Source organism: Perissodus microlepis, chromosome 18 (genome assembly GCF_051167445.1).
Source record: "Perissodus microlepis isolate ML-2025 ecotype Zambia chromosome 18, ASM5116744v1, whole genome shotgun sequence".
Taxonomy (NCBI): Eukaryota; Metazoa; Chordata; class Actinopteri; order Cichliformes; family Cichlidae; genus Perissodus; species Perissodus microlepis.
In genome coordinates, this window is record NC_140478.1 from 15,688,119 (window position 1) to 15,711,121 (window position 23,003).

General features: G+C 41.5%; 1 protein-coding gene across 5 annotated transcripts in view; it reads right to left on the minus strand.

The window, feature by feature from the left end:
• Positions 1 to 19,479, minus strand: part of fgf12a (fibroblast growth factor 12a) — a 34,232-nt gene extending 14,753 nt beyond the window's left edge. The window contains exons 1-3 of one of the 5 annotated variants that reach the window (XM_084911613.1): positions 12,001 to 12,524; positions 3,715 to 3,762; positions 754 to 864 (exon numbers count right to left, since the gene is read on the minus strand). In XM_084911613.1, the coding sequence (XP_084767739.1) occupies positions 754 to 864; positions 3,715 to 3,762; positions 12,001 to 12,091 (250 nt within the window). In that variant the 5' untranslated portion in view covers positions 12,092 to 12,524. Of the gene's footprint in view, positions 1 to 753; positions 865 to 3,714; positions 3,763 to 5,175; positions 6,323 to 12,000; positions 12,525 to 19,445 lie in introns of those variants that run through there. The other 4 variants (XM_084911611.1, XM_084911615.1, XM_084911614.1 and 1 more) reach the window with 4 other exon arrangements.
• Positions 19,480 to 23,003: the final 3,524 nt, after the last annotated feature.

The window sequence follows — 23,003 nt, forward strand, 5'->3', positions numbered from 1 at the left end:
TCTTAACAAAAAGCTACAAGTTTTAATATAAGAGACTCTCTACAGACACGGCTGATTTTGCACTCCTTTCTGTTCTTGTGGAGGTGGATGGGGTATACCCCAGAGACTATTTATTCACTGGTAGTTCACTATGGAAAGTCGATTGCAGTGAAATATTGCAGGGGAGGTTCTTGTGGCATGGAGTGAAGCTATGGGCCTACAACCACTTCTAGCAATGGCTTTTTCCAGGAAGGAAATTTTGATGTGATGGTCACATGTGCTTTGGAGCCGTATCAATCAAAACAATGTGACACTTTCAATCATGAAGTGTACACAGTAGAAATGGTTTACCTAGTAGGGACCTGGTGGGGATACCAGAATTGTTTTTACTATAGCAAATTAATTATAGTTACCAGATAAATATGATATTCAGAGACTACGTCATTTTTGAGAAAACAGGCTTGGAATACATAAAACATTTGAGCAGATTTTGGCACATTTATGTGCATATTATTACATAATCATATGCAGAAAAGAGGGCATTCGGCTCTGGGGTATTTCTTGCCTTTAAAATCTGTTTTTTAATCAAGATAATCCAATTTAGCGAGGGTGTCATAAATTAATTTTAGAGTGCTTTAGGTCACCCAAATAGCACGAGTTATATAAGAATTAAAAATGCTAAAGCGTATAAAGGCAGCAATCTATTATATAACCGACTCGTGGCCATTAAATGTTTTACACTGGAAGCTGTGGCTTCCAAAATGCTCCACTCACTGTTGTCGCTGTTCTCGTCCTTGCTGCCGTCGATGGTTCCATCTGGCTGCATCTGCAGGTAGAAGCCCTGCTGGCTGAACAGTCGTGTCACGATGCCTTTCAGCTGTGGCTCTGGAACGTGCACACACACACACACACACGTAACACGCACACACACACACACACCCGTCGGCCCCAGCCCCGTCCCCACCAAGAATATGTCAGAACAACAGTCTCATAATGGTGAGCAAAAAGCACAATTTAGCTGATACCTCTGCTTTCAGCTAACACTCAGAAAAAAAATCATCCAAAAGAAGTGTTTCACAATCATAAAATGTAGTGCATGATTAATTAAAAGCTGGCTGTGGAGGATGGAGCGTATCAGCAGAACAATTATAGACTTACTCTACTTAAAAACATTTACAGTTTATTTCTTTTGTCGTATTTAAAGTCTCTAAAAGGTTAACGATGGTTCACTGTTCACTTTATGACTTGTGTATCTATTCAATTGTAATAAGCCATTTTAAAGGAACTCTTATTATTCCTGTGGCACAATCCAGCTTCCACAATTGCCCACAAAAAGCACTACACATTTAACAATTTCAATAATATATATATTGCATCACTAATATCAATAACACTATAAAGGACAATTTGCTGTGAATCACCTGATGCAGCACATGAGCCCATAAAAGGTTAAGTAGCTGTTTGACAGGAAAGCCTTTACAAGGCAACACGTTAACAGAAAACCAATAATAATATTGTTACCTTCCCACAGTGGTTTACCTTTCAACATCCTTTTAAAATCACATTTAATGCACACTGACATGCCAGTACTTTCTTTGGTATGAAGCAACCATGCATTTTAGAAATAATATGACTGACATTTTTTATGAAATCACTCTTTTGAACAGGCACATTTCTATGCTGTGCTCCAAATGATTTCCTTGTTATTTATTTCCTGAAAGGAAACAGAAAGGAAGTTCTGGAGGAGGTTTCATTTTATTTTATTTTTTTGTTTCCCAGTAAGATAGCCCTGTTTCGACCTCCAACTTTGGAGGGTATGACTTCTGGCGCGTGGCCAAAGTGCTGCTCAAAGTGCTCCTCTCTTCAGGTGGAGCAGGTGGAAGCGAGGATTAGCTGAGGGCAAAAAAAAAAGCCTCTCAGCCTCAGGCAACGCTGAGTAAAAGCTGATGTGCGGAAAGCAGTTTTTATCTGAGAAAAAAAAAACATGCTTCTCTTGTTTGATTTTGTGCAAAAGCAAGAAGTCCAAGTCAGATGACATCATTATATCCTGATGATTAAGAATAAAATAAAACTATTTTTAAAGCAGGTAAAATAAAAGATATGATCATGCAATGAGTATATATACAGTCATGGTATATGCACAGTAATGCGCTGTTTTGTGTAAAGTCTGGGAAAAACAAATAGATACTAAAGATGACTAATCCTCAGTTCAGTCTGTCTCACAAAAGGAACAAATTATGCGTTTTGTCACAATTTAATTGGTACTTAGTTTCTCCTTGTGCACCTAAATAAACATTCATTTAATGAAATCCTTGCTTTGCAGGCACAAACATTCTGATAAATAGTGTATGTGACTGGAATAAAGAAGCTTGACTGTCCACCAAGGTCATAAAAATTCTTGGAGGACGTGCAATTCATTTTAGTCCAACCAGGCCCAAAAAGTCCCAAATGAATTAGCAGAAGAAACATTTTTTCAAGCTTGCTATCAGGACAGAAGGATGGTTTTTGATCAGACTTCAAAAAGCACTGACAGATGTTAAGGTCCTTACTTGAAAGCTGATCACTGCAATAATTACTGTTGCATAAACTCTAGTTATGTTTATTTTTCAGAAGACAAAATGTGGAGAAGAGGGCTCGAAGAAGGACTCCCCAGCGAGTGTGAGTTGCTGTCCGTTCCTCTGTACATCATCCTAACTGTCACTTCCCCATCTCACCTACCTGTGGGTTAGCGGCATCAATTCCTGGGACAGGCCCTTCATCATCCATCATGGGAGGGTAATGTAGAGAATGTAGCATGTGCTTGTATGTGTGTGTGTGTGTGTGTGTGTGTGTGTGTGTGTGCGTGTGTGTGCGTGTAAGCACATGGGAGTGGCCACATCAGTAAATCACATGTGATAAAGACACTTCCATGAATTAAGGCCTCAGCACAGGCCTGAGCAACTGCCAACGCCTCATCGCTTCCAATCATTTACAGAGCCAGCATGTGTGTGTGTGTGTGTGCGTGCGCATATGTGTGTGCATGTGTGTGTGCAGGCATGAACAGACTTCCAGATAAACTCCAGTGTTTCCAACGTGTGTTTGTGCGTCTTTCAGCTGCAACAAGCTTAAGGCCACCCTGTGAGTGCACGGGCCACTAGAACATCAACAGATTTACTTCATACCAATACAGAAGGACAAAAACATTTAGGTACGTTGACAAATGGCGTCATGACCATGAAATGGTGAATGATCACCTGCTCTATAACGCTTCACAGGGAGGAACACATCATATCCATATACACCAATATACACTACAATTAAAAGAAAAAAAACCTCTAGAACATTTACACAGTAGTACAGACACAAGACGGGGAGCGAGGATAGAGACTGATCCGACACTGACTGACAAAGAGAATGGGGCAGAAACGAAATGAGAAGAGGCAGGGAGAGGAGACAGAGGAGCAACAGACGGCTGGCTATAGGAGAGTTTTAGCTAGAAACAGGTCAGAAATGAAGCTTTAAAAGTCCAAGAAAGCCACACAGGAAGGAGAGATGAAGGGGGGAGAAGAAGAAAGTCAGCAAGGGAGAGGGTCGCCGGCTGTCAGACAGGTGTTGAAGCCCCAGGTCCCTCCCACCCTCCCTCCCTCTCTGTCCCTCCCCACCCCTCCCTGGCCGAGGGGGAAGTCGACATGGGCGCGAGATGGGGTGGAGACGAGAAGAAACACAGCACACACGGATGGAGGCTGAGCTACTGACCTAGCCTGCAGCCCTTATGGGACACCTGTGGAGGTTTCGAGGGTGCATCTTACGAGGTGGGGGGGTGGGGGTGGGGGAATAGAAGGAAAAACAACAGGCTTTTAAACAGGCAGAATTCATAAATTCTCCAGTGTATCGGTTGTTTATAAGCAAATATATGGCAACACATCAGTGGAAATATATGGATAATCAATTAGAGGACATACAGCATCCGTCTGCCTCCCCGTCTGTCTGTCTGCTTTGTAACTGGCCATGTGGAAGGAGTTACCTACCTGCCCGTTAGTGTCTGGAGGACTGACTGCTTTGGCTGTCTGGTTATGTTTTTAATCAAGTAATTTGCTGCAGTTTTGACAATGAGGTTGGATTGTCTGTGGAAGCTGTAAGACTACATGGTTTTAAAGCTGTCTGTCTGGCAGGCTGGGTGACTGTCTCCGTTTTTCTCCCTTTCTGCCTTAAATATTGATGCCTGACTGCCCGTCTGTCTCACTCCTCATCTGTCTGTTGGGACACTGAATGGATCTTACTGTCGCTCATCACAAACCAGAACTATCTGGATAGTGAGGAGGGGGAGGTGACTTGCACTCTTGGCTTGTTATCTGTGCACCAGGACAGAAACATTTCGAATTGTTTAAAAAAAAGAGAGAGAAGGTTACGTGAATTTACGTGAATTGTAGTAGTACCTGAGTCTTTGTATATCAATACAGCCAGGGCAGCTCTTAATCACTAAAGCTATACCTCCCTTCACTGCAGTAAAGCTCCCTCTCTGCAATAAGCAATAAACATTTACCATTAAAACATTTAATCTGAAAAGAGCCTTGGTGCACTGCAGTGCAACTTATCTCCGCTCCTTACCCCCAACCTGCATTAATATTGAATTTGGGCCATTTTAAAGCAGGTTTCTTCTTTTTCTTCCATATAGCTATTCAAGTTGCAATTGTGTAATTGGGGGGTCGGGCTGGGGATTATTATGTGTGGGGGGAAATAAAAAATCAGAGGCTTAGATTTATTGTATTGCTTTTGAATCAAATCCCGCTCGAGCTTTGGCTGGGGAAGAATTTTTGCTCAGGGGTTAATTTATTATTCTGATCAGAGCACTATCACGATGCATAAACTGGTAACGTCACGGCATGTAGATCATCCACCGTGCATTCTGGCCGGTACCGCTCGGTATGTGGGGGAGGGTTGCGGTGGGATAGACAGACAACAAGAAGACCTCATGGAACAGGTGGATTCTTTTTTCTTTCTTTTTCGCACCGCGGAGAAAATCTACCTTCTCCTCCGGTTCAGATTGAAGCCCTTGACTGCAGTATAATGCCTCTGCTGCTTCAAAGAGGGGCGGGGTGGCGCGTGGTGGTGGTGGTGGGGGGAGGTTGGGGGAAACCGCTTCCATACACAGACGTAACACACATCAGTTTAAAGAAAAAAGCAACAAGAACAAAAAAAAAAATCTACGGCACTGACCTGGTCGCCGCCGAACGGGTCTTTTCTTGCCGCTGCAGAAACGGACTTTGCTGAAGACCCCCAAGAAATGCCTCTCGCAGAGAGAGCGGGGGTCTTTGCTGGGGCTGGGGCGACGTTTCGAAGTCGAGACCCGGTCGCTGTTGGATTCCCTCGCCTGGCGTTTCTGCCGGATCAGGGAGCTGGCGATCGCGGCCATCTCCCCGAACCGAATCTGAAAACGGAAAGTCTACTTCGGCAGATGTCGGATCTCACTGTAGGTAATTGGCGTGTGGCGGAAATAAAAATAAGAACGTTGATTGTGTCCTTAGGTCCACGAGTTTGTTGGGTTGTTTTTAACTAAATGTCATACTGATCACGAAAATCCTTCGAGTCCAGGGCATCATTGCGCTTCGGGCAGCATCCTCTTGTGGGGACAGTAGAGTATATTTAGATATATATCTATAAATATGATCAGCTGCTGCGAGTTTTGCTTCGACACTCGGGCTTTTCAATCAACAGCAACCGATCTTATATAAAATATCTAAGGGTTAGGCCACAAGGGCCCAGATATCAGACATGAAAACATGCAACAGTGTTTCTAAGTTGATGCTGCTGCGTGCCATAGGAGAAAGCGCTTCAGGTATTCCAGGTGAACAGCGCCGCGGCTGACGAGCACGACATCGTTTTCCTCATCCGCACACCAGCCTACCCTCTGGGTTCCTGACGCCTTTCGATAAGCATTAAACCCAAACCCAGGGGCACTGCTCGTGCGTGGAGAAGACTACTAACTTTTTCTTTCCGTAATGATCTTTTTACTCCATGCTCAAAGAGAAGTCCGCTGTCGGTCCAGGATGCGGTGTAGGAGCCCGTGTATGTGAACCAGTCTCCGGTTCCGTCGATGGCACCGCTTAAATGCAGTCGGGGAAAAAATGGAATCGGCGAGCAGAGGCTACTCTGCAAGGATGCTGCAGAGATGTAATTTAAACCCGCAGGGAGAGATTCCCGTCTGAAAAGCAACAATTAGTTGAGGCGAACACACGCCGGAGTGCTTTTCATTGTAGCTCACAAATAATAAAGTGACCTAAGCATTATTTCCAGCGAGTCCCGAATGAATACTGTGTGTGTATGTGCGAGTGAATGGTGGCGGTCCACAGCTTCTCTCTCTCTCCCTCCCTCCCTCCCTCTCTCTCTCGATTTCCCTCTCTGTCTCTCTCACCCCTTGTCTCCCTCTCCAACTCTTTTAACGCAATCATACGTGATTGAGGTTAGTATTAGTAATTCCCAGGAGTTGCACGGGACAAATGAATGATCCCAATCTCGAAAATTTGCGAATACTGGAATTTGTATTGCAAAATGTAAACTTAAAAAGGGGGAGGGGCTGGGTGTTTTTTCTTCTTCTTCCCTTTGAGAAATGGGTGCGCGTGCACGCGAGTCCTTTTGGATTATGTGCGCGTTCAAACTGGGGCGACTCATCTCACAATTGTCTCTTTTAATTACACTTCAAATCCGAAGTTGCAAAGCAGTTTGAAAATGTGAGAAGGCTGCATGAAACTGCAAACTGCATACAGAGTTGATTCTTAATCAGCTTTGGCTTATACTACATGGCATTCTTGCCCTCACAGCTTATAGGCCTATCAAAGAGATAGGAGCACACATTTTGTTTTGTAAAGAAAACAGTGGCCACTCAAAGAGCATATTAAGTCTGGCTTAAAGGATCAACCGCAACAGGGTCCAACACACAGAGTATGAGCGGGAAACACACACATTCAGGCAAAACTGAAGATCCACACAGTGACACAACAGATGGATTCATGTGATGGAAGTGAAAGTACAGCCCCAATGAACACAAATGACAACAATCAACAAATAACACTGTGACACTAAAGCTTTGAACTGCCTTCAAACACATCTTGGCCCCTCAGTTCGTGTGAAAGCATCGTGAGAGCACCCTGTAGGCCTATTCTGTGTTTCCATCTGACTAGGAACAATTGCAAACCAATTGATTGCTTCTCTGCAGCTGTCTTCAGCACAATTAAGAGGACGAGGATCACTGTAGCAGTAAAGGTAAATCAATGTAAAATGCACCAGCCAGAATAACCTGCAGGCATGATGGACATCATGTTTATGTGCCTCTGGTTTCATTCCTTTTGTTGCATGGCTAAGGAGAACACACACAGCACAGCACAGATGCATTCTGTGTTAGGAAAAACACGCGTGTCTTTAGCAGCATCCCCGTGATGAAAGAGCATGAAACATTTAGAGGCTTTTTCTAGGACTTGGCTTGACATTCTCTCACCAAACTGAATCTGTAGAGACAGCAAGACGAGGGAAGAGGAGAGACCGAGCGAAAGACGGAGAGAGATTTTCTTTTGCTGGCTATTGTCTGTCCCTTTTATGTAAGATTTGGATAAAATGGATGAAGGAATGTGAATGTGAAGTGCTGATACCCGCGTCAGTCATTTGCATTTTTCTAAAGTATCTGCGAGAGAGAGAGAGAGAGAGAGAGAGAGAAAAGACTGATAGAGAGAGAAAGGGAGATGGACGGCAGATAAAATCTTACATACTAAGATAGGCAAGAAAAAAAAGTTAGGAACCGAGGCTTGGATTCAATCAGATTCTAAATCTAAAACCTTTTGTATTCCTATTGAGTTGCCAGTGAGTGGTAGATATTAATTTGACACTGCAGTATAAAGAAAAATGAATAATAGTCTCAATACAACATTCATCACTTTGGATGTGATATACTGCGCGCTTCTAAGAAAGAAAAAACAGAGCTTGTGGTTCCGAGTACAAAGTGAGTTTTCTCAGAAATGGGAGGGAGCTCGTGCGCACCACAGACATGGACATACATCTTTGTCGGGGAAAGATAAAGTATTCCCTAATGAGGATCTGTTTGGCTTCCTCCTTCTACCAGAGACAATTAATGTTCCCTTCACTCCAGAAATGATACATCCAAAATCAGTGAAACACTGCTGTTATGAAACACACTGCAGATAGTACAGAGTAATAATTTAAATTGTCATTTCAAGTGATTTTGACTCTGAAGATTGGCTGTCATGGTTACAGAGACTGTGTGAGTTTGTTATTATTGTCAAATGTTCTTCTTTTTTTTCTTGGTTAAATAATATGAACATTAAGGGCAAAAATGGAAGCAAGTATGCTGAGGATGCATTTGGAGCATTTATCTTTTAAAAAGATGTTTTATGTGAGACTTTCTCATTAAATGTACAAATTTAACTGTGATGAATCAATTCAGTGAACAGAAATAAACCACAGCCAGAGTCTCTGTGGCCTTGCCAGAGGTACAGCTTGTTCAGAGAAACATTTTATATATATATATATATATATATATATATATCTGCTGACCCCTTGTGGAGAATAAATGAACCACAACCACTTTGGAGAGAAACTACTTTCACTGTTTCCTATCTCTGAAGTTTGTCACTTCTCTGTGTCCTTGAGATACCTCACAGATCTGTTGACTCACAATAGCTAGAACTGGTTGTCATAGTGTAATGTCTGCTAAACGCTCATGCCAGCTCCTCGAGAAGCGCAGAGTAGAAACGTGAGAGAATATGAGACATTCTGTGACTCAAAATGCTCCTTAAAAACTTCTACTACATAAACAACATGAATCAACATGAAAAAGAGATAAAAGCCTGAGCCGTACGGCTGAACAAAACAATCAGATTCTAATTTTAATTACATCTAGTGCAGCAAAATATGAGACAAAGTCTAGATTCCTGCATCTCGCTCCGATAAATCGAGTCATGTCTGTATGTGTGATGTGCGTTTGTCCGCGTGTGTGTGTGTGTTCACATTTCTAGTCAAGTCATCATCCAGTTGACTGCAAACATGGTGTGTATATTGCTGGGGAGGAAAGGAAATGCAGCGCTAAGTTTAAGAGGGTTTCCTGTTTCTAAGCTGTTGGTCAGCAGAGCCTGTTGCACATGGAGCTAGGCATTACAGTAAGATGATGGTGTTAAGCTAACACAGAGTCAGGCAACCACTCACATTCACGCACATGTCCAATTTAGAACCTCCAGTTCATCAACAAGCATGTATTTGGACTGTTTAGGAGGCCAGAGAGAATCCACAAAGGCACATGGGCAACCATGCAAAGTCAACACAAAAAAACACAGCAGTGGATTCAAACCTAGAATGTTTTTCATTGAAGCAACAGTGCTAACCACTGCGCTCATGTGCCACCCCTATTATTAATGTATTTATTTAGTGTTTTTGATTGATTTGCAATTTTGTTGTGCAACACTGTGCCGAAGATTAAAATTAATCTTGAATCTTTTAATAAACTTTCCACTGACCGTGACGTCTGCCTTGGAAACTAATACACGAAGGAATCTCTGTATGTGTGTGTGTGTCAGCTCTTTATCCAATCGTGTTCTTGTACGTCCTCTATCATTACTGCTGCATTCAGGAGGTCACAATCCTCTGTGACCTTAGCAGTTCAAGTTCAAATTATATATATACATCGGCATTTGCTATGAGTGTTAAACCTAATGTTACAAAACATTATATACTGACATTAGAAAAAGTACTTTAACCTAAACCTGATGTTATATTTATCAGTTACTGAAAACTGACCAAGTGGCAAATATAAAGTGCTGCTGGATCTGTTAGCGTTGCTACTATGACACCCACCACACAGTATCCTGTACCTGCCACACATTAACCACAATACTGGGGCTCTAGGTGCTCCTGACATCTGGTGTCCTTATACTGTGCCGTGGAACCCTTACTGATATATTTTACCCACTGCTCCTATTTCAATATATCGGCTGCTGTGACATTATTATGTGACATTATAAACCGTTCATATTTAATGCAGTAGTTTGCAGTAGTTTACAACACCCGAGTGTGTTTGTTTTGTTCACACCATAGCCCTAAGCAGCACACTTCCAAGACTGGAGACAAAGAGGGAAAACTTTAACACTACAAAAGCCAGGTGCAAATCTGATACTACAAAGGAAAGCAGGTGCAAACATTTAAGCCTGCTCACACACACATAGTTCACCAGAAGTCCCTACGGGATGAATTTTGCGCCTAAAAAATGAAGCGTATAACACTTCACTTCCTGCTCCTTGTTGCTTCCATGATCTTGTACTGTTCAGACTGTAGGAGAGAATGATGCAATGAGATTGCCATGCAAAATGCAGACTTTGGCAACTTCGTATAGAAAGTTAAGTCAATTAAATGGCTTTGTTTCACTTTCTATGGACAATGTTTTTGAGTTATTCTGAAGTTATCAGAGAGAAAAATGGGGAAAAAATGCTTCCAGCATGGCAGCATCACTCAAAACTCATACTTCCCTTATATTTTAGCTGTAATTGGAAATGAAACTGTCTGAGCCATACCACCATAATAATATAAATATAGAAAATCAAACATTAACCTTCAAAATGATTGAAAAAAGTCCAAAGTTTAAACAAACTATTTATCTGAAGCAATTTGATCTTATAACGATCCTTAACTCAATCCATGCAGTCATGCTTCGCAGTCATGGGTGTCATTTCAACACCCATGTGCTGACTCATAAAGTTTTGATTGAGGTCAAAGGGTTCATGTAACAGTGAGCAGAGATGCAGAATAAGGACTGATAGTGCTTCATATCCGAGTCCTACAGATCCCAGGGTGCATGCTGCTTTTGGTCCAACTACCTCAGAGGAATCAACTGTGCTTAATGGAGTTTCTAATTGTCTGCCCTGAATTTCCGAACTGCTCCAGCTGAGATCCTACGTACTGCAAGTGACAAGAGGAGGTGTTGCATTTGTTTCCCAGTAACAAAAAAAATAACTTCTGGTTTGCACTGGCAATACTGGGGAATTCTCCACACCTATGGAGACAGTAGAACTGTGTTATGAATGAACAACAGCAGCATTGCAGTGAATTGCCTGAGACATGACTAGAGGACATGGCAGGGATCTTAGGCTTGTTGCCAAAGACTGATAAGTGGTGGCTGTGTGTGGGCTTGTGTGTGTGCTTATGCATGTCATTGCAGTTTTGTATCCTTAAGTGGTCTTTTTTTAATATATACAAATTCTAAGCTGCATAGGTTTCGTTTAAAAAAAAAAAGAAAAAAGCTGTATACATATCTATTAAAGTAGTTAAAGCTACAGTGGTACTTTGGGGACTTTCAGAGGGGTCTTCGAGGGACCCAAATTTAATTAGGCCTAACCTCATACCAAAAAACATGTATCAGTGAAGCGCAGAGGGAGTTGAGTAGTTTTAAACTGAGTTTGTACTGTATCACACTAAACCCTAAGAGGTCTAATTGTACAAAATGCAATTAACCAACCAACACATCAATCAATGTGGCTTGGCATAAACAAAAAAAATGAAAGAAAAAAAAACTCTGACTGGAACAGGAGCCTTTCTGTTGTGGCGCTATCCGTGGTGCTGGTCGTTTGGGGCCCTGAAGGAGCGCTGCTTCGCCAGGCCCCTGAACTTTAATGACTTGATCCCTGCATTATCCATTTTTGGCCCGCTTCAGTTGCACCACTAGAAACAAATATAGCACGGGCTTGTACAGTATCAGGAGCCCTCTCCTCTCCAGAGTAGTGCGACTTACAGCTGACTGCCAGCAGCTATCCGCGACGGCCGAAGACTGCACAGAAAACTCAGGACAGACGCGAGGAGCACAAGGAGAGCCTCCCTCCACTGCAGACTCGGAAGATGTTACTCACACACACTCTGGTGTTTAATAAAACCACTCATCCCCTCCTCCCCTTCTCTATAAATCCCCCCTTTCCTTTCCCTTTCCCCTTTTCTTTTATCACTCAAGAGAGAAAGCATGCAAAGCAAAGACAGCTATAATGCTATGTCTCTCACCGTTGGTGATTGTGGTCGACTTCGATCGTTGTCCACAGAAACACTGCAGCATATGCGCTCCTTTCTGAAGGAATGGCCTCAGAATCCTCATTGATTTGGGTTGATGGGAGCCTTCCTCAATCCAAACAATCGGACAACGCTATCACAACACAGCAGGGTCAGGCAGCATAGCGTAGCCAGCCAGCCAGCCTTCCTCTACAGGCTCTCACAGCAGCCCCTCAAAACGCCGGAAGGGCACAGTCTGCAGGACAAATTACGCTAAAACGAGGCATCTTGAGTGATTCCCCCCTCTCTCGCTCTCTCTAACCCTCTAACTCTCTCTGTCTTTCCTCTTCTTGTCCACCGACGGTCATTCGCGTTCACGGCACACTCCTCTTCCGCCACAGCAGGCAACGCAAGGACGTGACAATGTGCTCTTAATTGTACACCCCCCTCCTCCTCCTGCCTCCGCGTCTTTACCAGCAGCGGACGTAATAGCAGAAAAGGAGATGGGAAGGGGGAGAGAGAGTGAAGATTGAAAGAGAGAAAGAGAGAGAGCGCGCACGCCAAAGTTAAACTGCAGGGGTAAGTGGCAGGCCACGAGTGAGGTAATGCGGAGCTGACAGCTAAAAAGCGACAAAGGCTGCACGATCCGAAGCTTTGGCCGCACAGATGTTGGACTCCGAGAGCCAGTAGTTTTCCTCTTTCTTTACCCCCTTCTACGTTTTCACAAATCACCGGGAAGAAGCGGACAACGTCAGCTGCAGGCCATCGCTTTGAAGTCAATGATGTTTTGCGATGCGTGATAGTAGCAGAAAGTTTATGGCTCAGTCACTGCGTTATGAAAGAGCGAGTAACGGTAACTGGACTGGTTCGTATATAGCGCTTTTCTACTCTTCTGAGCACTCAAAGCGCATTCACACCCATGAGCACAAGCACATTTTTCTAAGTGCTTTCTAGCTAACATTCACACACATTCATACTCCGACGGATGAGCAACTTGGGGTTAGTATCTTGCTAAGGACTAGTCCCCTAGGGACTAGGGGAAGCCAGGAATCGAACCACCAACCTTGCGACCAGTAGATGACCTGCTCTACCGCCTGAGCTACAGGCCAACAATGGCCACCGAAGTGTCCTTCAGTGCGTTCATTATTTCGCTAAATTTCATATATGGATTTGATATAGATCAGCATATACGCTTTAAGCTGATCATGACAGAGCCGGTTTTGTGAAAAGTGTAATTTTTTCTCCTGAATGCAACAGGAACAGTGTGCAGAAACAACGAGAGCAAGAACAATAGAAGTAACCGGTTTGGTTTCGCTACAGCACTTTGCGTGGAAGATCTCGGAGTCCCACTGCGTCTTTTGTTAATGCATGAAAGTGAAAAGTCAGCTGCTAAATCAGGGAAAGTCAATTCCAGGATGAGGATTTCTTGGAACATCACAGTGTGGCGTAAATGCGGTCCCGAACTGAATTAGGTACTTGCAATACTGGACAGTGGAGTTGTGACTCTGTAAAAAGCCTTTACATATATTTTATATGACAATATATCTCCAGATGACACTCACCGTGTGCACTTCAAGCTCTAAAGACCTTAAAATGTGTTTTCAGTTATGACTCACTATCCAAACGAGAAGGTTCACGATCTCATTACGCATTTTGACCCATGATGACTAGAGCGCTATGTGCCATTTTCAACACCAGGTGGTGCCATAGCATAAACCATTAAAATTAAAGCGAGCATATCCAAGTAGAAGAGAGTTGCCTATAGATACTCAAATTGCTAAAACATTAATACTAGATTTGCACAAGACAAAACAAATTAAAGAGGATGCTGGGTTTTATTTTATTTTTCCAAGTCACCAGTCAGCCAAACAAACACTATGACAATCTCTGCCGTCTCATTCAGCACACTGCTAAAAAGTACTTTACAGTATATACTGCAACATTTTACTATATTTCAAAACCTCTTTCTTGTGCCCATGTGACATTGCACCACAAGGACAATGAAATATATGATAACAGCTACCATGGGAACATTCCCTCGCTATGTGAAATCTACACAATGAACATAACAGGACGTTATAGGTCAGCAAAATGCCTCAACAACAGCATCCACATGCAAATAAGGAAAGGTCAGAGAGGAATAAAGAGAGAATGGGTAGAGGGTGCAGGGAGCTGGCATCAGACCCAGATTTACAGACTTGGTGATGGTGCTGTACTGTACATTCAGCTTTCACTATACTGTACCACTGCAGAGTCAATCTCTAGTTGCTAAAGAGCCAAAGAAGGTATGAGGGGAGGAACAGAGATGAAACGGGGGCTATAGCGCAGAGGGAACGTGAAGTGACAAAAACGCACTGTAGTTAAGGCAACACTTTAGCATCCAAACAAAATCTATTATTAATTATACTAATTAAAAATGTAGTTTTAGTTTTAATGTGTTTGTCCCAGGGACAAAATTGTGGAACATTTTCATTTATTAGCATCAATTTTATTTAAAAATGGACAAAACAATCACAATGTCAGTCACTTAATGATGGGAGGACTTAGTGTGCCTGATTATTACTCACAAAACCCAGACATTTAAGTAAATAAGCACTGATCTATTCCGTTTCGTTAATATGACACAAGAGTTATAGCACCATGCTTCTGACACGGCATGATAAGCTCTCATAAATATCTCACAAATGCTATGGTTTTATGGAATTCTGATATGTTTATTTACAGTCAGTTCCCTGCTACGGCTATGCTTAGTTGGTTATCATTCCATTCATTTATTGGCGTTACTGTAAATATGTTCAAAGTTTTTGATACTTCACACCCTGAAATTTGCTCTGTCAGTTTTGATGTTTGCTTTACTTGTTTAAATCACCTGATCATCAATCTGACAGCAGTAAAACTGTCACTATCATAAGACCTGTTGTTTACAGACCTTTCAGTTTAATTTTAAAGCTTCAAAAAGAGAAAATGTGTACATTGTTTACATTTCACTTGTTCCCAATCCAACCAAGGCACTGACTGGAGAGTTCAAAGATACAGTCGAGCCTTACAAACTTAAAGAATCCACATAAACTGGATTGTCCTACAACACATGTTGAAGTGTTTGCTTTAGTAGGATTCTTATAAAACAACAGCACTTGTTTCTCCTCGTTTCTCCCCTAAAAAGCCCAGGAGATGTGCAAAAAAAGTGTCCTGGTTGAAGAAGACATGGAGGCAAAAAAAAAAGTTAAATAATCAAACTGAAAGAGATGGCAAGCTGATGGCAAGGAAAGAAACAAACAGCACAGACACTGGTCACTAAACAAAAGCATAAGTTAAAAAGTGTAAACTACCAAAAACATGCTCCTCTCCACAACACAGGAGTAAATATCCAGAACACACACAGCTCACACGTGGCAAACCAAAGAGGATCTCTGACACTGCAGCTCTCCTCACTCTGGCCTTAAGTACATGGGGCTAATTGCTGAGTAGAAACAGCTGTGCAGAACGGCAGTACCTATGGCAGGACAGGTGATAGGACACACCCATGGAGGCAGACATCACAGCAGGTCCAGCTGTGGCCATAACACTCCTTCCCTGAAACCATTGGATGAAGTCTTCCACCGAACCACTCAACAAATTTCTGCAGATATCACTGCAGTGGTGAAAATGAGCACAAGAATGCATCTGTGTGTGTTACTTCATAGGTTTTTGAGATATTTAGCATCTTAGTTGGGTTTAGCTTAGTAATAACCAAATCACATGGGCTTTACAGCTTTAGATCATCTTTATTTCTATTAAAAAATATGAATCCTTTAATAAAGACAGGGCCTAGCATTGAATGACCATTGATTATAACAGAACAAAGACATTAAAAAATAAATTATTAAATACATTAACCAATGGCTTAAAACCCTTTACATCTGAATATGAGCAAGATGTGTCTATATTACATTTAAGTACAGAGTTTAGTGCAACAAATAAATCCCTGTTTAAAATTACTGCAAGGATGACTCAGTTGTTTATAAGTGTTTGCAGCAGAGCTGCCCACAGCGGGGCATGATGGATGATGGATGAGAAAAACATTTCAAAACATATGAAAAAGCCACTTAGTTATTTAATACTTGGTGCACAAAGGTCATGTTAAGGCATCAAACACCTGGGTCTTCATTTGACAATTTTAAATGGTTGTCTTATCAGAATTAAGTTGTGACCAGTGATATTAAATATTTTAGCCTGTTTAGTAAAAATCACATTGTCTTTTGTACACATTCAACATTTTCACTAGCATTCCAACAATCTAGTTTTTACTTTAGTGCAATACAAAATATGCCATCAACTGTGAGTAGATATGTCAGCCATGCACAATTAGGCCACTAAGCATCCTCAGAAACAGAAAACTGTAGTGTGGCACTATGACACAGGACACACCACCTTGAGCTTATTGCATGTATCATTTTATAGGCCTCTATAAACTGATAAAGTAGTTTGCAAGTCTGCTTGGTACAAAAGCACAGTTACAACTAGTACTACTACTAGAAGGCTAGCCTTATTAGCAGTGCTAACACTCTACCATCTAAACGAAGAGAACAATCAAAAACCTTCCATCACAAGTAGTGATGTTCTTGACTTTCCTTAAAATTCATATGCCATAAATAAAGCTAATGATGCCAGTTCTGTATTAACTGAAATTCAAATTTTACTTCCAGTGCATCATATATGCTTTAGTTATTTGGAAATGTAATGGACGCTTCAAATCAAACTCTGTCTATCTGTATTTAATTTTCATTTTGAAGTAGAAATTAAGGCTTTTACTTGCTTTTAAAATATCATATAAATAGTCAGCAGTGATGCATAATATAGTGTAATATAGTACATCTTTGGCTGAGGGTAAATAATAATAGCATATATGTTGTTTTTGTAAGCTGCTTTGACAGCAACACAATAACTTTATTCTACCAGACAAAACTTTTGCATAAACTACAGATGCCAATAAATCATTTCTGTGTGGAAATCTATTGCCATCTCTATAGTTAAATATTACAACAATATTTATTAACGGGCAGTTAAAATAACCTATATAAAGATAAACAGTCACAGATTTGAGAAGATATTTAAATGCACAAAACCCCAGAGTCACTGCTGATGGTTATTACTGTTTGCTGAAATTCTAGTATTCTGCAAAGCTTAAAGAAACAGTGCTTTTTAAATCAGCACTGTTTCAAAACTGTTTATGGTTGCATCAAGTAATGCTGCCAAACACCTTTCTGCTGAATGACAAGTGTGCAAACTTGAGGTTAGCGGCTCAATTTGACCGTAGGACAGCAACAACACTTGTGGCAGATTGCACAGAGATAACTGAGATTTTTGTATTTATTCATTATTATTTCTTTATTTAATTGCAGGCATGTGGGTGGCAATCACTCAAAGACGCCTATTGTTTTCAGCTTTGCGTTGATTGTTTTGGTCACATCTAAAGCAAATTAACACCCACCAAAGCATCCATGTAAACGCAATCATCAGCATAAAACAACATTTTTATACAAGCACCATACTTAAGTTGAGGAACCGTGAGCTGATGTTCTACTTTATATGAGATCACACTTCAGGGAATCAACCCATGCCATGCACAGAGAGAAACGACAATAGCATCCAACACATGTCAGCATAAAAAACTACAACCAAACAAAGCAATCACTTAATTTAGTAATAAACCAGTGATGAGAGGTGATGCATCTGAAAACAGTGACAGTTCAAACTACACTTCCACAGATTTAGTACATATGCACAGGAAAAACTTAAATTGAGAGGTTGGTGGTGGTTGTAACTGCTTCATTAGGTGATAAACACTAGAGATCCCAGAGTGGGTTGAAAAAGGTTTATACTCTAAATCAGGAATGTCAAACATAAGGCCCGGGGGCCAGAATCGGTCTAGCAAAGACTCTAGTTCGACCTACTGGACAGCTATGGAAAATATGAAGGAGGATATAAATTTTTGACTTTAAACATTAAATTTAATAAATTTTACAGACATTCATAATACACCAGTGTAATCAAGTGCTAGATAAACCATTACATGAGAGAAACGAGCCTGTATTTCCTGTATCTACTACAAAAAATAAATATTTTTTACGGTGTGTCACCAGTAAAATAAAGAAATAAAATAGGACATTTTCTGCAAGTTAACAAATAACTTTCACTATCTTTCATTTATTTTAAAAATGTAAGCCCAAAGACTTGTGCTGACAGATTTCTTTCAATAATTACAGCAGCATATCTTTGCTAAGTAAAAGAACCTCACACTTCGTTTTCTTATATTGATTTTTACCGTTTTGGCCAACTTAAAAACAAAGTAGGCTGTTTGTGGCCCACGATGTAAGATTAGTTTAATATCCGTGCTCCAAATGATGTAAGTGGAATCTAAACTGTGCACTTGGCATGAAACCTGCTGTTCCCCACTACTTTTATAGGCTTTTTTGCTATGTTACCACACTTTGCTTTGGAACAACTCTGAGCGAAACAGGCCAATGTGACCCTGCCTGAAGGTTACCCTACTTAAACAAGGGCACTCTGTCCCTAATCCAAATATATTTTACACAGGGAACACCCCCCTTTGTGCTTTAATCCCCATGTGTCTTAAAAAAAAAAAAACACAACTCCACAACATAAAGACAATGAAGCACATCACTGTTTAGAGTGAAACGCCTTTAAGGGCATCTAGCTTTTCAGGGAGCAGACTCAGCATCCAGCAGGTGTAAACTGCAGCCTCTCTACCCATTACTGGTAAAGTTGAAAAGCTTTGTCAACAACACGCATGCTAATCGTTCAGGGAACACTGCCGCCGCTGCACGGAGAACAGCAGAGCAGTCGTTTCACCGCAAAAAAAAAAAAGTGGAGAGGCAGCAGTTTTTGTCTAAATCAGCTGACAGCACTGACAGAGTAAAGACGCTAGGAGAAGGGAGACCAAACATTTTACCATGCGCAGCAGCCTGCTTGAAAACAACCAAAGCCTAAAGTAATATTTACACTGGTTCTATAAATGTATATGTGCACTGCATATGTGATTTGCAGTCCTTATAATGTTAAATTATAACCAGTGCTGGGGAGTTTAGGGTGCACACTGGGGTTGCAGAGTGTATGCTTGGGGTGACAAAACTATAAGAGGCAGACTGAGCGAGAGAGTCTGGATACAGCAGCAGTAGCAGCATCGCCCTGCAGCACTGAACCATGTGGTGAGGATGTGTGGTTGGTTAAGGCGTGTGCAGGATATCTTGCGCATCCACTGGGTCAAATTCGTGCCCATATTCAAAAAGTGTATTTTTTTATTTTTTTTATTTTTTAATTTAGAGTTTTTGTTTGGCTTTTTCTGACGTTGCGCAGTCCGTGCTTAAATAGTCAAATCCATTAAACACTGCGTCTGAACAACTACCCAAGCAAAATGCGCTAGTAAATTATTCATAAAGAAGCACGTGGAAGTTTCTTACCGGCGTTTTTGTCACCCATGTCCTCTTGTGGTGCCGAAGTTGGATACTGCCGATGCGGACTATGCGTTCGCCTCGTGCGCGCTCTCTTCTTCCGTCAGGACAGCTGAGAAGAGGGAGGCAAGTTGGTTGTTTCAAGTAAGCCTAATATTATTTTCAATTGTATTTTTTTTTTCTTTTTTCCCCCCAAATGAGATCCTTCTAGGACCCCTACTTGGCCGGAGACACACCGAGTGCAGAGCTCTCGAGTGAGCTCACACTTTGGTGCTTCTGAGAGTTTCTGAGTAAGGTGGACTGATGGCTCAGGTAAAGAGTGAGTGAGGGAGGGGGCGGGACTTTTCAGGAGGAGATGCAGAGTGTGCATTGTGCCTTGATGCAGAAATGATTTGGCATGCAGCAGAGAAATGGTTATAATGAATGAACTGTTTCATTGCGAGAGGATGAGTTCTGCCTTCTCGTCTGGTCATCTGTCCTCAACTCCAAAGCAATCGACATAGCAACCAGGCTGCCCCTTTTTTCTTTCTGTGTTTTACTGTTTTTAGGGAGATTGTTTTATATACATATCAAATTTTTATACCTTTCTGCAAAAGAAAAATGGAAATTATGCAGGAATATTTTCACTGCAACTGAATATTTCAGGGTTTTGTTTCGGTTTTTATATATTTATTTATTGGGACCATTTGAGGGCAAATGTGCCCCATAAATTAAATTCTCTTTCATATTTTGAACAGATCTCTGCAAAATTAAGAGCCCCTTCCTCCCACAGTTGCTGACCACGTAATGTACATGTTGTATTACTTGTTGCAAAGGTATATGATATTTTTGCTGAGAGACATTAATATTTAATGAATGAATCAGATCAATAACTGTGTCCTGAGCATTTGACGCTTTATTGTGCCTGTTATTTGATTATACTGCAGCAGAATTATGATAGATACACAGAACAGCGAACACAAAGGCTGTGCATTCAGAGTGAGCTGTTTCAGTGTAAACTAGTGTTGTGTAATGAAATCACATCATCATGAACTGCCAGGACAGATATGTACACAAAGGCACAGTCTGTGAGTAAGAGTACGCTGCTTTCACCTTTATTCAAGTGCCGCTCTTGTTCTGTGATGAGTGTTTTTTTCTATCCCTTGTGAAATAAAAAAGAAACACACACACAAACAGATTTGTTGTATTCCTATTAATCAGTAGGAGTACTGAAAGGTTGATGTTGTTGTGTTTTGTTGCTGTCCTCTGTTATTTTGTGCAAAACCAACATTAGCACTGAAATCCCGAGTCTTCAATTCACACAGCATGATTCTGTCTATCAACCGAAGGAGAAGAATACCACAATCCTGCACTGAGTCTCAAAATGTATGCAGTAAAAAAAAAACAGAAAACAACTAGTGTGGTATCATCTAACTGGTCCATTGATCAGTGTCATGGAAAGGGCCCTGTCAGCACACTGATGGGACGCTATGACAACAGCTAGAGTTTCCTATGATGGTATAAAAAGAATGAGCTGCTGGTATAAGATGTTTCTAGCCTTTGAGCTGTAATAGAAACCTGAAGGCCAAATGACGTTCCGCGTCATGCCTCCGCCTGTAGCTCCAAATCACAGTGCAAAGCCGGTAGGTTGAATGTCAGATTGGCTTTAATATTTTCTCCATGTGGTCACAGTTGCAGTGGCACGAGAGGCCGTCATACGTGAATGAAAAGTTGCTCTGATTTCAGACGTTATGCTTCCTGTCACATGTGCCGGGGACTGGCTGCCCTGCTGCCGACACAGGCGAATCCTGGCGGGCGTCAGTTCACAGCAAATCAATGAGAGGACCTGAAAGAGAACACCTCTGCTGGGGGGGAAATGGACTGCATTGATCAGAAAGACACCTAAAGTCTTCTACAGATTCAGAGAGAGCGTTGTATGTGTGTTCATCTCTTTAATGAAAAACCAAATGAGCAACAGCTTTAAGTTTACTCTTTGACGCCTGAAATATTCATGCTTTTCACCCTCCTTTTTTGTCTACTCTCTTACCTCTCCCATCCGGTCTCCCTGCCTGTCTCCTATCCTTTCCTTCCTCTCCTTTCTTCATCTCTCCTCCCCTAACTCCTCTCTTGTGTAGCTCTGTGTCCTCCCCTGCCCCAGACCTGCACCCATAGGATATCATCTAACTTGGCAGTGTGTCCTTGCCCCATACAGTGGCAAAGGCATGCTGCTGTCCCTGCCTTTGTACACAATATCTTTGTCCTGAAACACCTACACACCCTGTTCCCTCTGTATGACTATATAATTTTCTCACAGAAGTCAGATTGTATTATAATGTACCCAGGAGATGCATTGTCTGCTTCACTTAAGATGAATCGCTTGTGTGCCCCATCAGTCCTACCTTTTAACTCTTTTTCTGGCTTTCTCTGTGCAGTATTGTGTAGAGCTAAAACAGCCCAGCAAGTGCAGATATTGCATCGGAGGAGAGCTCTCCTCTGCAGACACTGCAGTGCAGCCTTCCCGCTGCAAAATTCTCCCTTCTTCACCTATTTCTGGAGTCAGTGGCTGGCCTGGGAGAAGTTTGTGGAACTTGTCCAGATGCCAATAGCATTACCTAATGTCATCAATATTGCTCAGTTACTGTCCACGTTTTACAGTGTTTCTTGTTTTCATGAAGGCAAACTTTTGTGTATTTATAATTTAATTGGAAGAAATTGGATTTTTTTGGAAAGGAAGAGGTATGGAAGTCTTTCATTCAATGTTTTGCTCATGTGAAAGCCTAACATGTTAATAGCTGTAGCAATCATTAGGGAAATTCTTTAAGCAGGCTCTAAATCTTAAATAAAAAGACAAATTCATAGAGTCATTGTCCCCCATTCTCTTAATTAGTTCAATACAGGATAGGATTTTGAAAGACTGTTAGGTCCATAATGTTTTGGACAATGACACAGCTTTTTTAATTTTACCTGTCACCACAGTGCATTTTAATTCAGACAATCAAGCTGTGGTTAAGGTGCAGACTTTCAGCTTTAATTTAAGGGGTTTAACAGAAGTAATGTATTAATTATTGGGAAAATACATCCACTTTTATACACAGTCCAGTGTTTTCAGGGGCTCAAAAGCAACTGGATAAAGTAAGGTCATTTTAAATATAAGGATACATTTTAGTACTCGGATAAAAATCCTTTGCTGTCAGTGACTGCCTGAAGTCTAGAACCCATGGGCGTCAGCAAAGACTGCTTCCTCCCTCGAGATGTTCAGTTGCTGCTTGTTTGTGAGTCTTTTTGTCTTTAGTTTTGTCTGCAGTAACTCAAAAACACACTCTGTTGGGCACTAACTTGGCCATTGAACAATATCCATCCCATATCTTTGCCTCGAGAAACTCTTGGGTTGCTTTTGCAGTATGCTTTGGGTCATTATCTATTTGCAATGTGAAGCATCATCCAATGCAGCATTTGTCTGAATCTGAACCTGTACACATCCACAGAATTCATCCTCCTGCTTCTATCAGCAGTCACAGGAACACTGAACACCAGCAGCAATTACATTGCCTCCACGGCGGTTGAGAAATAATGTCTCTCTCCTTCGCT